We start from the raw sequence: 15,903 nt of genomic DNA on the forward strand, positions 1-15,903 counted from the left end.
GCAGTCACTCAGTGATGCAGGGAAGACAGTGCAGAGATGTTTAATAATAAAAAGGTCTGCTTGAGAGCCAAGGCTCAAAACCACTCCTTTGCAGCATATTCAATACGGAAGAAGGCTTCTATAAAGTTAAGAAGTAGTAGAAATAGGGTTGAGGCCCCTGAGACTAGCCTGGTGAACGAGGTAAGGCAGCCTGTGCTTCCTCTTGGCCAACCAGGTGTGAAATAACCCGAGTACTGTTCTCACAGAGAGTATGGCTGCCACCTCTTCATGAAGAGGCTGCACGGGTGAGGTGTCCTCCACCCTCAGGCCCATGCGGGGGCAACCGCAGCAGTGCAAGGGGGCTTCCCACAAGGACAGACGGCTGGCTACACGCGTCAGGGTGAAAATGTCACCCCGAGAAGTCTCAGGTGCAGTCCTAGACTTCACGGTGCCACGTGCCCCTGAGTAAGTTCCGGCCATTTGCAAAGTGCCATCATTGTTCCCGGTCAAGCACCAGATTACGTTGCTTTCTTCCTTTTTGTGCGCTTGGTGCAGCCCCTGCCAAACCAGCCGCCCAGGACAGGGGCAGAGCTCGGAGGGGTGCCCCGGCCGCAGGCTCCAGGCTCCTCTCGGCTTCTGCACAGCAACTTGCGACTGTGGCTGCCTTCCTCACCTGCACGCAGGGGAGTTGCCAGTGAGAAGATGGGGTCCTGCCACCTACAGAAATGGAAGGCTGGGTCAGGTGTGCCTGGGAGCCCCTCACAACCACACCCGCCCCAGGACGGGAAAGCTGACTGAGGTCACCCTGCTTCCCTCCCACATCTTAACCACGGCCAGGCTTTGCTCAGTGGCACTTCCGGATCATCCGCGAGGGATAAGCTCCCTGAGTGACTCAAAGGCCAGCACCCAGACTAGCTCAGCCTCTGCAGAACTCGGTGTCCTCGCTGGTGACTGAGGGGGCTGTGCCCACACAGGGTAGGGTGGCAGTAGCCCCAGGAGGGAGGAGTCACTAGCCAGCTCTGGGCCCCACCTTTCACTTGTACGACCAGGGGCAAGCGGACCAGACCCTCTCCCCATTCCCAGACTGCAAGACTTGATGGGAGGGAAGCTGACTAGGGAGGTGCGGCCTCGGCACTACACCGTGAAGAGGTCATGTGTCTGACTGAGATGTAGAACCACATATTATAAACTTAAGATACAGATAAGCACTGATCAAAAAAAAAAAAATGAGCTAAGTTAATGTAAAATGAAAAAGAAAAAGGTACAGTACACAATAGGCCCACATTACAGAACACCACAAACATAACATACAAGAATTGCCAGGCCCAGAAGGTGAAGGGATCCTTAATTCTTGAACCCTTTGATTAAAAGAAGTTATTGATTTCCCCTATAAGACCCTGAAAATTCACAGAGAAAGAAAGTGTAAACTTTTTACTCAATACACACACCACGTCTAAATTATCACACATTCTGCATTAAGGCACAGTTTAAGCTTCCCCAAAGTACACCAGCTCCCACACCAAGAGCACCGAGTCCTGCTTGAACTGAGTTGCCGAGAGCACGTCTCTTCAAGGCACCTTCCCATCCCAGCTGTCTGGGGTGAAGGGGGACATCCCAGCACACGCTGGCAGATTCCCTCTCCCAACAGGGAGTCACACCAACTAGGGCACCTAGGCCAATGCTGGGCCAGTCCCTACAGAGGCCACCATGCTGCGGTCACGCCTCAGACGCCATCTGCGACAACTCAGAGCTTTCTCGACGCTCAGCTCACAAAGGATGACAGACATGGCCCACGCGCCTGGGGCGGGAGGGGTGCGCCCACGCCCTCACCTGCTGTAGTGGGGGATGTCCAGACCGAGCTCGTCCATGAGGAGCCGCATGACGTCATCACACTTTCCGTGTAGCTTCAGGGCAGCCCAGTCATCCTTCGGGGTCCACTGGGGACAGAAGGCGAGTGAGGACAGAACCTCACAGCCTCTGCTCAGCAGACCTCCGTGGCGCCTGAGTGTGGGACATAAACGTCCCAGGGACGTCAGGCTCTCCTGTTCTAAGGCCCAGGTCTAAGGAGGCAGCTCTGAGCACCCGAGTTACCTGCAAGTTCACGATGTAGAGCTTGGGCCGCCGGCTGGGGGGCTTGGTCATGCACCAGAGGTGGGGATACTTCTTTAGAACCTGGGGAATGGATAGACAGACAGACCACACAGACACCAGGGAACAAGACTATAGGAAGCTGGGGTCTAAGGCTGAGCTGGCCAGCTGTGGGCAGGCTCACCCCATCCCACGTGTACCTTTAAGCTGGAGCCTAAACACAGGATTGTGTCTGCTTTGCTGGCAGCCTGGGTGGCTGCCTCCCAGTTCAGAGGCTGCCCCAGCGTCCCCCTCTCCCCAAAGTGCACGATGGTGTCACGGAGCTGGGCCCCGCACTTGTGGCAGGTTCGGCCTGTCTGGTGGCGGTGCAAGGCGGTGCGCTCCGTCACATCAAACACCCGCACGTACTCCCTGTTGGGTGTGCAGGCCGTGCAGACCTGAGGAGAGGAGGGCGGGTGAGCGGGAGCCACTGGCCTGCCCGGGTCCCTGAGCCCCCGCGGGACCGCTCACTTCAATGTACATGTTCCCGTGGAGCTCCGACATTGCCGAGCGTGGCAGCCCGCTCCGCAGGTGGAGCCCGTCGCAGTTCTGTGACACCACGTGCTGCACCTGGAGGGGAAGTGGGGGGGGGGGAGTCAGCAGGAGTTGGGGGGAAAGCAGCACTGTGGAGGGAAACCACACTGGGCTCAGCCAGACCCACCGCCCGCACACCTGGGGCAACTCCAACCCTGCGCAAACCATTGAAGGCAAACCCAGAGCAGAAGGCTGGCCCAGCAGGACTCAGGAGGTGCCAACAACTCAGACACCTGGAGCCCTGGGAGGGCAAGTGTCTGCATGGCCACCCCTCGGCTGGGAAGGGGTTTATGTTTCAGGTCCTTAAAGGCCCAGGAGGATTGACCCCTTCCCCACAGGAGGTGCTCAGCAGAGGGTCTCAAGAGGTTTCCTCCTTGCCTCCCCTGTACCTAGGGGGCTCCTGAGGTCTGTGGGAACAATGTGGATAGGGTGGGGGGGCCCCATCCGTGATGATGCTGCAGAGAGGCTGCCACTTCTCTTGGAGAGGAAGCATGGGAGGATGAGGAGGAGGCTCAAACCAGGAGTCTAAACCACTCTGGGTGTTCATCACAGGCTCCACTGGCCGACGGAGGTAGGATGCAGGGGTCACCTGGGCACCAAGGGGGCGCCGTGAGTCGGCACCATGGACCCACTGAGTACAACTGGACCTTGGTATCTGGAGGTTCCACACCCTTGGATTCAACCAACAAAGAATCAAAAATATTCTGGGGGGAAAATCCAGAGAGTTCCAAAAAGCAAAACTGATTTGCCACACGCTGGCAGCCATCTGCACAGCCTTTACGTTGTATGGACAGCGGTTTACGCAGCATTTACACTGTGTTCATTAGGTATTAAGAGTGACCTAGAAATGATTTAAAGAATGTGAGTAGGTTATATGCAAACACTATGCCATCTCAGACAAGAGCCTGGAGCGTCCTCAGATTCTGGTACCCAAGAGGATACAGAAGGGGAACTGACAGCAGCTAGCCACCCTGCGCTCTTACCAGCTTCTGCTCATGTAGGCGGGCGATGCTCATGTGGGTGAGAGTTGGCTCAGCCTCACTGAGGTCGCCAGCACTGCCGGGTGGAAAGGAAGCCAAGGTGAGGGGAGCCGGAGGTCAGGTCTGTGCCGCTCCTGCTCAGCTAGATGGGGAGGCTGGGCCAGGCTGCTTACCTAACACTTCTTCCTTTCTGAAGCAGTGTCCATACGCCATTAGGGCCCCGGTAATCTGGGATGGAGGCTGCCTGCATGATCAGAGAGAAAAGCGCAGTGAAAAGGCATCACAATAGGTACTGGCAGAATTCCCAAGACTTTCTCCCAGCACGTTCAAGCCTGGCCCACAGACCGGCCTCAATTCAACCCACATGGAGTGCACCCCTGGGGCTCCTTCTCTCTGCCCGGACCCCGCCCACCCTGGGAGCCTTTCTAGCATGGAGTTCAACCTGGGCTCTGTGGCCACGTCTGTCCTCTACACTGAGGGGGAGGGCTTATCGGGCTCATCTGTGTGTCCCCAGGGCCCAGCCAGCGCTCAGGGGCTAGCAAACAGTGAGTCCACAGGCACTCCTCCCTCCAAGTTCTTACATCCTGATGCTGTGAGTGGTTCCTGTCCTCGTAAAGATAGGCCATCCTCTTCAGATGAGTAAACATTACTGAATTTCCCAAGTACCCAATCCAGGGAAACCGAGCCACCCCGAGAGAAGAAAACAAAAAGGTGCCAGGATCAAGTTGTCTTGTGTTCCCGAAGTTGTGCACAACCTCCCTTCTGGGGAGCTCTCACCTGCTGCTTAAACTCAGAAAAATGCCCACCCTGAACAGTGGTTCTAACTCACATCGAAAAGGGGAACCTCAAACAGTAACACTCAGAGCAAAGTAACGAGCAGCATATGGCTTTAATAACCGCTTACAGTTCATTGAAAGGCATTATTACTGCTTTTATACAATTTCATGATGGGAATGCACATGTGTCTGTAAGTTAAAGCAATAAACATACCTTACACGTTCTTGCTACTGGGCCTCTTCAGTTATCCCTATTTCGAGTGTCTTACTTCGTAAGTGCCTGTAAAACCTTACTCATCCTTCAAGGCCCAGATTCAGTGCTACATCCCACAAAAACACCAGCCAGATGGGTTTCCCAGCTCTGTGAGACCACAGAGTGTATTTGTGTTTCTATTCTAATGACCTACCACTGCCAACTTCACAGTAGAGCTGTTTGCTTACATGGCTTCTTACCATCGCCTACAGGCTTCTCTTGGGACGGAAATTCTCACTCTCTGCCTCTGCTGGGCCTGCATGTAGGTCACACTCAACTCACACCCAGCAATCAGGCAAACAACGTGCTATCCAGGCCATCAAAGCCAGGTCATAGTCCACGGCCCAGGTAGCTTCTCCATAAAGCTTCTCAAACCGAAATCATTCCTGCTCCTTACCTGGTGCCCTCCAGTTCATACTGCCTTGTTTTCTACTTCCCTTCCCTCAATATTCAGAACACTCAATGAATGGAGAATCAGTTTTGGGCTTAGCTCTGCCCACATAACCTTGAGACACTGAATTAACCTCCTTAACTTTATTATTTTTTTTTAAATTGAGTTATAGTCGGTTTACAACGTTGTGTCCTTAACTTTAAATCAGGAGGAGACTGTAAGCACTAAACTACTGCCTTCCATTTTCATCCCTCTTCCTTTCCCTGGGCCTCTAATTGGGTATTACAGAGTTAGAGCACTTAAGAACGTTTATTTACTCAGTGAAGTCCTAAATTGAGTCACACCGAGTTTCTGTATGAAAAGAAAGAACCTCCGAGGTACTTTTACGGTGAGTTCTTTGCCCATTTTAGTGTTGCTCAACAGAGTACCGTGCTCGGTCCTAGACAGCCAGGAGGGGGCGCCCCCGCCAGCCCGCGTCCCGGCAGTCCCGGATTCCCCGGGACCTGGGATCCGACTTGGGGTGCGGCGATCCCCGCCTCGCCTCCCTACCGTGCTGATCCCCGCACCCGTGTAGACGACCAGGTACTTGGCGTTGCGGACGGCGCCGGCCAGCTCCCGGACTTTCCTCCGCAGCTCCTCTGGGTCGTCGCACACCTGCCGAGACGCCGAGGCCGGCCGTCAGCCGCCCCCGCCCCGCGCCGCCGCGCCCCTGCCCGCCCGCGCCCGGACTCGCCTCCTCCTGCCGCCGCTTCAGGCCCTCGCGCCGCCTGCTCCGGCCCTGCAGCTCGGTCACCAGGTCCTCGCTCTCAGCCAGGAGCCGGCCCTCCTCGGCGCTGCGCTCGGCCACCGCCTTCCTCAGGATGCGAGACACCTGCGGGCGCGGGGCGGGCGGTGAGGGCGGCGCGGGCCGGGGACGCGGCGCGGGGCGGGCGGCGGCAGCGTACCTGGCGGAGGCGCTCCCGCTGCTGCTCCTCCCGCAACCTCCGGACCCGCTCCGCAGCCTTACGCTCCGACCGGCTCAAACCCCCGGCGGCCATGGCTCCCGGGGAGACCCGCGCTTCCGCTTCCGCCTCCCGGCAGGCGGCGCGCCGACGCATGCGCGCGAGGCCCCGCCCCGCCCCGCCCGCGCGCCGCCCCAAGGAAGCACCTGCCAGTCTCTTTAAAAGGTTTTTATTGATCATATACAAAATAAAGAAAACCTTATATATCACAAACATACACTATGTACAGCAATAAATACCCGGGGCCCAGTCCAGTGCCGCCCCTCCTGGACAATAATTTAGCAATAAATACTGCACAGGGCAGGGAGGGCGCGAGGCCACTGCCGCCCCAGGTCAGCCCGGGTGCCCCAGCTGAGGCCCCTCCCCACCTGGACCTTCAACAACCCCGCCTGCCCTGGCAGATCGCAGGTACCCCGCCACCTCCTGTCTTCAGTCCTAGGCAGGGCAGGAAGGGTCTGATCAACTCCGCTTGGCCCACCCTCTCTGCCGGGAGGGCAGCAGGACGGGACACTGAACAGCCTTTGTCCTGCCGCCCTCAGATGCCAGGAGAAGGCTTTCTGTACCCACTCCTGCTTGGTTAAAGGCTTCAGGGACTAGCGGACTGAGGGGATGGGGAGAAGGGTGGGGCTGGGACATGAGGTTATTGGAGGGGTCCCCCTTAACAGGTCATCGGGAACCTGCTCTCCGACACTCCAGCTCAGACTCAAGGGACACCCACGTACCAAGGCTGCTGCTCCAGAGTGGGGAAGGAATGTGTGCAACTGGCCCTACAAGTACAGCACACTCTCAGGACACACAGGCCAGAGCAGGACAGGCCATTAGTCTCAAGGGCACACCTCTGCCTCTGGGTGTCCTCCGCTCTTCCCATCTGCTCCAAAACCAGACAGCCAACAGGAAGGTGAAAACGCGCCAAAAAGAATTATTCAGTGGCTTCTGGGGGAAAAAATCGTTAATGTGTTGGTTCCTTTCACCAAACCACAGCCTAAAAAAGTAACTTACAAGATCCTACAGCGGAAACCGTGCTGCAGGCTGCGGCTTCCCAGCTGTGGACTGGAACTGTGGCCAACCGGCCACTCCGCCACCCCAGAGAGGGAGGCAGGTGAAATGGGATGGAGCTTGTCCCAAAGCAGGCTGCAGCTGATCAGAGCCCTGGGCCCAGGCACTGACCATCGAGGCTGCGGCTGACGGCCAGGGTTGTGCACAGACCTAAAGCGTGGACCAGGAGGTCTAGCACCCAGCAGAAGCCGACACCCCACACAGCAGCCGCAGCATCTCACCTGCACAAACAGGGCCACCCAGAGCAGGGGCCAGGGGCCACGGGGAGGGCTCCCTGGAGCCACACTCTGGGCAGGGACTGACCTGTTCCCAAAGGGTTCTGCTCTGAAATCTGTGTCCACATCCAGATAAGGGTGGAGTCAGGCAAGGGCAAGGTGTGTAGAACGGTGCGCGTTATACTTAGCGAACAAGTTTGCAAGACTTGGCCTCAGCCAAAGCCCTCAGTTCGCCGTGTCAGAAAAGTTGAGAGAGAACACAACACGTTCACAGTGGGAAAAATGAATCAACGAGAATCAGAAAGACGCCAACCATTCACATGTGGACACAGGATCAAGGTCAAGAACCAAGGTAAAGGGGAGAGGGGGCTGAGCGGCCCTGCGAGGCTGGTTGATGGGAGCAGGATGCTCCCCAGACCCAAGGAACAACTGCTCCAAATGCAAAAACCTCCAAAGGAAATACAGCCTAACTCCAGAAGCATCTGTAAACCAAACCAAGGACGTGCAGTTTCTGTTCAGCACATGCCCACCCTCCTCTCTCCAGGTCTACAGCCTGGCAGGGGTGCACAGAGATGAACCACCTCCTCTCAGCCAGGACAAAAGTGGGGAGCGTACTCAGACTTGGGGAGCCCGTCCCTCCCCAGTCCAGGACAGGCCATGATCTCTCTTTACAGATTCCTAGGATGGGATTCCAACTCGCTGCGACAACCAACATCAACCACTCTCGTCCGGGCCCTGGGAGACAAAGCCAGACTGCAGGAGGCGAAGGAAGCCACTCAGTGATTCAGAGTCCACTGTCAAAATCTCCACTGGACATCACCAGGGTACAGCCAGGAAAGTCTCTGAGCGTCTAGTGCCAAGAGCAGCCCATCAAGGCGACAGCAGCTGACAGCGTGTCCCTCCTCCTATCCCTGGGTACACTGGGTCAGACTCTGGGGTTAAGATCTTGCTGCCCACAATGTCAAACCTCACCAGGCCACATGGTTCTTCTCTTCATCAGCCCACTTCTGTACTTTTTCAGGGGTTCAGGGTCCCCAGAGAAACCAACTAGTGACCCCAAGGAGTGGCCAAGGCCCACGTGGCCAGAGCCAGGGGAGTCGCTTCTTCATGTGCCTACAAGCAGCTGCCCAAGCCAAGTCTGGAAGACTGGTTGCCTCCCCTAAGCGGCCAGGAGGGGGGAGTTGACTCAGCCCCGGAGAAGCACCTCCGCCAGCCAGGCGGTGGGCCCCTGGAAGACACAGACCCCACAGGGAGGTGGAAGAAGGCCCAAAGCTGAGAGCTGCCAGCATGTTTGGGGGAGACGAGGGACAGGGCCTGTCCCCGGAGACCGTAGCCCTTGTCTGGCACTGGTGGAGACCCCCAGGTCCCCAGGCAAGGAGAAGGGGCTGCCCAGGTGGGCCCCAAAACCACCTGGTTCTGCCTGGGAAGCACTGCCCTGCAGCATGGAAATAGTTCTGGGACGAGTGGGCAGTGGGCCCCTGGGGTTCCCCTGCCGAAGCCCACGTGAGACCCACAGGGACAAACCCTGGGTCGGTGGCTGGAGCCTGAACTCGTTGACTGGAGGCCAGGAGGAAGACAGCCGGGGGCAGCTTGGCTCTGGCCCTGTGGGTACAAACAGGGACTCCTGGGTCCTTGCAAAACTCCCACCAGGACCAGAGGTGGTGGGCAAGGAAGTAGTGCAGGGGGTCCCAGGGATGGCCCTCATTTCACCGACCCTGCTCCTGGATCAGCCCGAGCCTGAGACCCACATGCAAGGCCAAGGGTCAGCAGGTGGAGGTGGGGGTGCCCCACATCTGACCCCTGGGGCAGAAGCCAGGCTGGCAAGCCCAGACCCCCAAGCTCTGTTGGATCGAGCGCGGCCTGGCCCCCCAGACCGGGCCTGACAAGCCGGCAGAATCAAAACCACAACCAGATGCGGAACACAAACACGGGAGAACAGACACAAGAAGTGACACCCACAGGTCAAAGGTCACCAGAAGCACCAGCACGTGACGCTGCACAAGACCTCACCAGGCACAGACGACACCACGGCACCGGCAAGAGACGGAAGCAGGAAGGGCAAAGGAGTAAGTCACTTTCGGTACAATTGCAAAAGAGATAGCAGAGAGGACGCGCCTTGGTCGCTCGCGGCTCGGCTTTTTTTTTTTGTCTTTTTTTTTAAACTAAGTTTTATAAATAACATCTGATAACTCTGTGTATATAAAAACTAAACTCCAACAGCCACAAAGACTTGTCTGCAAGTTTACAAGAAAGGGATTTTTTCTTTTTTTAAACTAGCAAAATTTCTATTATACTTTCTTCCCTTTTCTGTTTTTGTGGTCAAATGTTGTTGCTTTTTTTCTTTTTTTAAAAAGACAGTTTTATAAATACTCTGCAGCTTTTTTTTCCTTTAACTTTTAAACATATAATTTAATAACTTCGTAAAAGGAACTTCTCTCTTTTAAATAAAGGGCTATGTAACCACACAAATAGGTCATGTAAACAGTGACACGGGACCCATCGCAGGACACTGGACACACCCTTCACTACGCTCACAACCAGTGATTTGGTCTTGTTCAGTGCAACGCGTCAGGCGCGAGCGCCAAGGCCCCTGGCCCACAGTCACACGACGCCCCACCGCCCCAGCGCCAGACAGGTGGCCTGCCCATCCAGGGCCCTCGTGGACACCCTACTCTTTTGAGCAGTGCCCACCTCTGCCCGCCAGCCGAGCCGAGGGTGAAGCACCCAGCCTCCGGCTAGCCTGGGGGCCCCTCTTGCCCTGAAGCCCTACCCACTCAGGGACACACATGTCCCAGAGCACCTGCTCAACTCTTCCCTCCATGCCTTCCCACAGGGCCAATTCTGGATGCCAAGCCCACCTGCCCTTGGTACCAAGGAGGCTGGGGCGACCGCACGTCACCGCCAAACCGACCAATCCCAACGTACAAAACACACGATGACAACGACGAGGTCAAGGGGCTCAGCCCGGCGCCCCTGGGGTACAGGTTGTGCTTTGCAGGGAAGGGAGGAGGGAGGAGGAGGGGAGCGAAGAGGAGGACAGGAAGGGGGAAGAAGGGGACAGGGCTGCCGATTCACCACGTGCCAAGTGGCCCCTTGCAAACCCGCCTGGGCCAGCGCGCGTCCCTACGACCGGGCGTCCGTCTTGGACTTGACTATCGTGATGACGCTGGTGGCGGCCACCTTGCCAGGGACGAGGGGCCCCAAGCCGGAAGCCAGGGGGCCTCGAGCCGGCGCCACGGGGCTTCGGGCCACGGTCCTGGCGAAGTTCTGCAGGGCCTCGTACTTGGAGCGCAGGGCGTCGAGCTCCAGCTTCATGCTGGCGTTTTCCGAGGCCAGCTTCTCCACCTCCTGCTGCAGCTCCGCCTTCTGCTTTTCCAGCTCCTCCTTCTGGGTCACCCGCTTCACGCGGCAGCTGGCGGCATAGCCGCGGTTCTTGAGCGTGCGCCGGCGCTGCTTCAGTTGGATGATCTCCTCCTTGGACAGGCCCCGCAGGTGCTGGTTCAGCTCCCGCACTGACATGGTCACCAGCTCCTCATCCGTCAGGCTGGTGCCATTCTCGCCCGGCTCCCGCTTCACCTGCGGAGAGCACAGGGCACGAGGTCACGGGCCAAGTGGGGGCCACCCGCCCAGATGCCGCCCCAGCCCCAAGACAGTGCCCACCCTGTCTGCTCACCTTCAAGGCCTTGTTTCCTTTATTGGGGGTCGTCATAACCCGGGGGCACAGCAAACAGGCACTCTGCGAGATAGGGAGCACAGGTCAGGACCCTGGAGGCTGCCCCCCTGCCCTGCCCCAGTCCACACACAGCCCTTGAGCCCCCTCTCACCCCCAGATACCTGGCCTCAGGCCTCTCCCGAGCTGGGCTGCTCCCTGTCCACCCTGCCCCTAGGGAACCAGGTGGGAGGCCAGGAGGGTCTGATGGGGGAAGGGGAACTGGACGACTGTTAGGGAGGCAGAAGCAAGAAGAGGGGCCAGGAGAAAGATTAGAAGGATGCGGGAGGGGCCAGCCTAGAAGGAAGCCGGGAGCTTTAAAAATAACCCCAGTGCGCCCCAGAGCTTGGCTGTTCCTGGCGAGTCATGCTGACTCAGCACATCGCTCCCGCGCACTCTCTCACCGGCCTGGCACTCCCCAAGGCCACCAGCCAACACAGCCCCAGGGGACTGTCAGCCCAGCAAGCTGCTGGGGCCAGAAAGGCCAGCCTAGCCAATGGCAGGTGAGGGCTGGACCAGAGACCCTGTGTGTGTGCACTCCCAGGCTCTACTCACTGCAGCCACCTCCCCTAAGCCCGCTTGGGACAAAGCCCTGCTCCCACAAAGGCTTGGGGGGACGTCCCCACCGGGGAGAAGTGGGAGAGTGACTCCTCCCAGACTGCTCACTGTGAAGAGAATCAGCCAGGGTTGTCCAACCAGCTCTGAGTCTGTCTTCGCACTGGTGGGAGTCCCCCACCTCCCGGTGGCAGACACCCCTGCTGGAAAAGCTCGGGCCCCAGGCCCCTCCGCCCTGTCTGTCCACCTCTGCTGCTGATGGAGTAACCATCCTGTGGCTTTGGGTTACAGCCTCTTGTGCCCCTGCCCCACCCCATCCAGGGTGTTTCACAAGAGCGCCCACAAGATGCCCAGAGGGGGCCACCTCAGCCCCTCTCTGGGCCACCAACTGTTCTCCAGTACCCTGACCAGGGTCAGCACCCACAAGGCAGGGAACAAAAACCAGAGGGTCCCCTCCCACCTACTTGGTCACCCTTTCCACACCCTGCCCTCACTTACTGCAGCCCTGCCAGCAACATTTTTATCCACCTAACCCTGGGATTCCTGGTTCCCCTCCGCCCTCCACTCCGGCCGTGACTTCCGAGTCAGACACAGGGAGGTAAGTGGAGGCCTAATGCGGACTGGACTGGGATGCTTCCTTGCCCTTGTCAGGGAGCAGAGCGTGGTGAGGGGGAGGCACACGCTCACTCAGGGCAGAGACCTCTCCTCACCCAGCCTTGCGCCGGGGATGGTGCAGAGGAGCTGGAGATCAGAAGAGCCTCAGGACCCCACACCTACCCAGGGAGCAAGGCCTCCGGGAGGCGCTGGAAGAGACCTCCCACCGGCCTTGAGCCAGAGTAGGGGTACAGGGTCACCGCACTGGTCCCACCACCGACAGCCCACAGAAAAAGCGCTGGCAGCAGCTTCTCCCACCCGCCATCCTCCCTCCACCCCCGGACACTGAGCACACGGTGACTTCCTGAAGAGATCGCACAGAAAAGTGCAGAGCGTGGCGGCTGGGATCCGAAAAGTGCCTCCTCGACAGATTTCACCCTCCACAGAAGCCCTGAACTCAGCACAAGTGCAGCCAACGGCCTCGGAATCAAAGGTGTGCGAGCCCTGTGGTGGGGGAGGGGCAGGTCTCAGCAGAGCCGGTGCTTCCAGCCTCCTGGCCCAGTCTCTGCTACCTGGGGACACACATGGCAGGACAGAGCCAGCCTTTGGGCATGGGCTGAGACTGATGGCTCAGCGTATCTCTAGAAGCCAGAAGGCGAGGATCCCAGAGGCTGGATCCAGCAGAAGCTGCCCCCAACCCTCCCAGGCTGAGCCCACCTTGCGGAGTAAGCATGGGTGGTCCAAAGGGCCCGAATCCGCCAAGGTACCCATGACCACCCACTCAAGCTGAGCACTCCAACCCCTTCCCCTGGGCCCAAACTCCAGAGCATGGACACCAGAAAGGAAGCCAGACAGCCTCTGCGCCTTCTCCTTTCCTGCAAACACCATGGCCAAACCTCCCAGGTGGGCATGGCCTTGGGTGCTCTAGCACCCCCACCTAGCCCGCCACACTCCTACCCTGCCCTTCAGAAATGCCTCCTCCAGAAGCCCTCTGGAAAAAGTCTAGAGCTTAATTTCCACCAAAACAGAAATAACTGAGAAGATTTAAAGAAATACCCCTCCAGGAATCTGCATTTTTCTAGGGCATAAAATTCCAGCCAAAAGATCAGCAGAAATGTTAAAACATCTGGCATCTAAAAGCCCAGGGCTCCGTGGGGGGGGGGGCACGGTGTGGGGGGGCATCCCTGAGAACCAACCACAAGGTCAGCCTTACCCAGCCACGAACTTCTGGGCAAGAAGGATCAGCTCTGGTCTAGACGAAACACTCCTTCGCCTCTGGAGACCAGAAACCACCCACACACCCAGGAAAAGTGGCTCAGGCCACACCACCCTCAGGCTGTCACTCCCTGGGAGTCCCCACCACCTGGTCCAACACCCATCAGGGCCACGTTCTTTGCCAACCTGCACAACACTGAGTCCCAAACTCAAGTGGGACAACTGTGAGGTGATTAGGATTCTTGGACTCATGCCATCCACACCAGCCCACCTGCTACGCCCTGAAGGCTAGGAGGCCTCAAAGCTACCACCATCCTCAGCCTCAATCCAGACCACAAGGCCAGGCTACAAAGAGAGGCAGGGCCTGCTCACCAGACACCTCGCTCCCCTGAAGTCTAAGTCCTGCTGCTTCCTCTCATTTGCAATTTCCTGGTACAGCTGCGCCTACTTGTCCCCTGCCCTGTCCACTGTCACCCAGGACAGGCACCCGTCTTTCTCCCTCTCCTCCCTTCCCAGAGGCTGCCCAGCCTAGCCAACCTGACCAGTCATAAGGGAGGCCTGCTTCCCGGCCCCGCAAGCACGGCCCCCCTAAGCTCCTCCCCTCTCTTACTCAGAGAACTATTTCCCAGTTTGGGGAACTGTCCCAGACGCAGGTCAGAGACCAGTAGCCTGCGAAGAGCCTGCCTGGGAGGGGATGGACAGGCCGGGGACTTTACCTGCCACCCTGGGGGAAACCTGCACTGAGACCCCTTCATTTACTGCCCACTCACCCTTTTTTCAACCCGCACATCAGCCCAAACTTAAACAGGAGACCGAGCTCGGGGCCTGGCCCCTTCCCACTCCCCACCGTTTCCCGCTCACCCCACGTTTCCCGGCCTCTCAGGCCCCTAGCTCAAATCCCCCCAGGCACCAGGACAAGCATCGAGTGACCTCATGCTGATGACTCAGCAAGTCTCCCTCTGGGCTCTGGCAGCGTGTGACGGAGCGAAGCCGGCGCGAGCAGGGTCTTCCCAGCCCCCTCACGTGCCGCCTCCTCCCCCAGCCCGCCGAGGACCCCCGCGCCGGGGAGGCGTTGACATAGACACCTGATGAATCAGCAGCTCAGGCCGGGGCCGACGTGTTCTTCGGTGGAGCCCTGGGTGCCCCGCTCGACCCCACCCTTTCCTCCCGCCACCCCCACCGCCCCTCCCTCCAGGACGCCCGGGCTCCACGGAGCCAGCCCCACGCAGCCCCGCGCCGCCCCCCGCGGACCCCCGCGCCCACCCCAGCACCCCGGGCGCAGGAGCCAGGAGCCGCTCCTGACCAGTGGGGAAATCGAGGCACGGGCCGCCAGCACGGCGCGGGGCAGACCCGAAGCCCGGAGCGCCCAGCCCGCGCGGACCCAGGTGGCCAGGAGGAGCCGCGGCTCCGCTGGCCTCTGCCCCCGACTCGGAGCCCTCAGGCGCCCCTGGCCGACCCCAGCCCGGCCCCCGCCCCCGCCCCCGCCCCGGCCCGGGCGGCCGCCGCACTCACCCACCACACTGCGGGCCCGGCGGGCCGAGGCCGGGGCGGGGCGAGGCGGGCACTCCGAGGCCGCGCGGGGCTGGGCCGCGCGGGAGCTCCGGGCCCTGGGTGGGGGCTCGCCGCCTAAGCGGGCCGGGCCGAGCGCGCTGGGAAGGCCGGGCCGGACCAGGCTCGGGGCTGGGGATCCGCCGCCGCCGCCGCCGCCGCCGCCGCCGCCGCCGCTCCACAGACGTCACATGATGTTTGGTCACGTGGGCTCCATTCATGAAGCGGCGACGCGACCGACCGAGGCTTAAAGGGGAAGGCGCGGCGGCGGCGGCGGCGGGGGCGAGGGCGGGGCGCGCCCGCACTACGCCTGCGCGCCCGGCCTCCGTTGCCTGGGCAACGCGCGCCGCTCCCGCCGGGTGAGGTCTCGCGGGACTAGCACGGGCTCGCGCTCCCCCGTTGGCCACGCCCCCTCCGGGCGGGGCCTCCTGGAGCCGCTAAGCTGCTTCCCTGAGCCTCGTGAGTAGAGACTTTAAAAGCCACGTGTGCGGGGGCCAGGTGCGGACCTGAAGTACCCACGCATAATGCAGAAGATTCTCATGGTGTTTCTGATACCACCTGGCAGGCTCTGCACGCACTGCCTCTTCAACTGTGGAGCGGGCCTCAGCCCTGCCGGGAACAGTGGCTTGGCTCACAGATGACCCGCAGGCTCCGGGAGGTGAAGGGCTTGTCCAGGATTCAAACTTAGGTCTCAAGACCACCTCCAGGGTCCTCTGAGTAGCGTGGTCTGCCTTCACCTAACGCCCCGAGATCTCACACTAGTGGCAAGGGCTCAGGCGGCTCCTAGAACGACTCCTGCTCAGAGTGGGTGTGCGGTAAACATTTGTTGAATGATAGTTGGTGTAGGAACTGCACCTTTCCTTTCCCGTTTCATCAACATCTGCCTGGAACTGAGGTCACCAGTCTATGTCTGCTCCTGCGCTTTCTGTAAGGAGTTCTCACCGCTATTTGAAATTCCCAGAGAAAGAGG

General features: G+C 59.3%; 2 protein-coding genes across 11 annotated transcripts; both read right to left on the reverse strand.

The window, feature by feature from the left end:
* Positions 1 to 24: 24 nt before the first annotated feature.
* SIRT7 (sirtuin 7) lies at positions 25 to 6,142 on the reverse strand. Of its 3 annotated transcripts, XR_012499701.1 has the most exons (11): positions 5,985 to 6,142; positions 5,774 to 5,911; positions 5,590 to 5,694; positions 3,794 to 3,864; positions 3,624 to 3,696; positions 2,578 to 2,676; positions 2,268 to 2,504; positions 2,071 to 2,151; positions 1,810 to 1,916; positions 1,291 to 1,376; positions 557 to 696 (listed from the first exon to the last, which is right to left on the reverse strand). XR_012499701.1 is itself a non-coding variant. In XM_074344000.1 (10 exons), the coding sequence occupies exons 1-10, from the start codon at positions 6,135 to 6,137 to the stop codon at positions 498 to 500; spliced, it is 1,263 nt and encodes a 420-aa protein (XP_074200101.1). In that variant the 5' UTR covers positions 6,138 to 6,142; the 3' UTR covers positions 25 to 497. The 3 variants fall into 3 exon arrangements, 2 of the variants coding, with proteins under 2 accessions (XP_074200101.1, XP_074200102.1); XM_074344000.1 differs by lacking the exon at positions 1,291 to 1,376 and having other exon boundaries at positions 25 to 696; XM_074344001.1 differs by lacking the exons at positions 1,291 to 1,376; positions 5,774 to 5,911 and having other exon boundaries at positions 25 to 696; positions 5,985 to 6,111.
* A 52-nt stretch (positions 6,143 to 6,194) lies between these two features.
* Positions 6,195 to 15,147, reverse strand: MAFG (MAF bZIP transcription factor G). 8 transcript variants are annotated; one of them, XM_074344005.1, is made up of 3 exons: positions 14,902 to 15,147; positions 10,986 to 11,048; positions 6,195 to 10,888 (listed from the first exon to the last, which is right to left on the reverse strand). In XM_074344005.1, the coding sequence occupies exons 2-3, from the start codon at positions 11,019 to 11,021 to the stop codon at positions 10,436 to 10,438; spliced, it is 489 nt and encodes a 162-aa protein (XP_074200106.1). In that variant the 5' UTR covers positions 11,022 to 11,048; positions 14,902 to 15,147; the 3' UTR covers positions 6,195 to 10,435. The 8 variants fall into 8 exon arrangements, with proteins under 8 accessions (XP_074200106.1, XP_074200104.1, XP_045369429.1 ...); XM_074344003.1 differs by having other exon boundaries at positions 14,898 to 15,146; XM_045513473.2 differs by lacking the exon at positions 14,902 to 15,147 and adding an exon at positions 14,471 to 14,489.
* Between the last annotated feature and the right edge of the window lie 756 nt (positions 15,148 to 15,903).

Source organism: Camelus bactrianus, chromosome 16 (genome assembly GCF_048773025.1).
Source record: "Camelus bactrianus isolate YW-2024 breed Bactrian camel chromosome 16, ASM4877302v1, whole genome shotgun sequence".
Lineage (NCBI taxonomy): Eukaryota > Metazoa > Chordata > Mammalia > Artiodactyla > Camelidae > Camelus > Camelus bactrianus.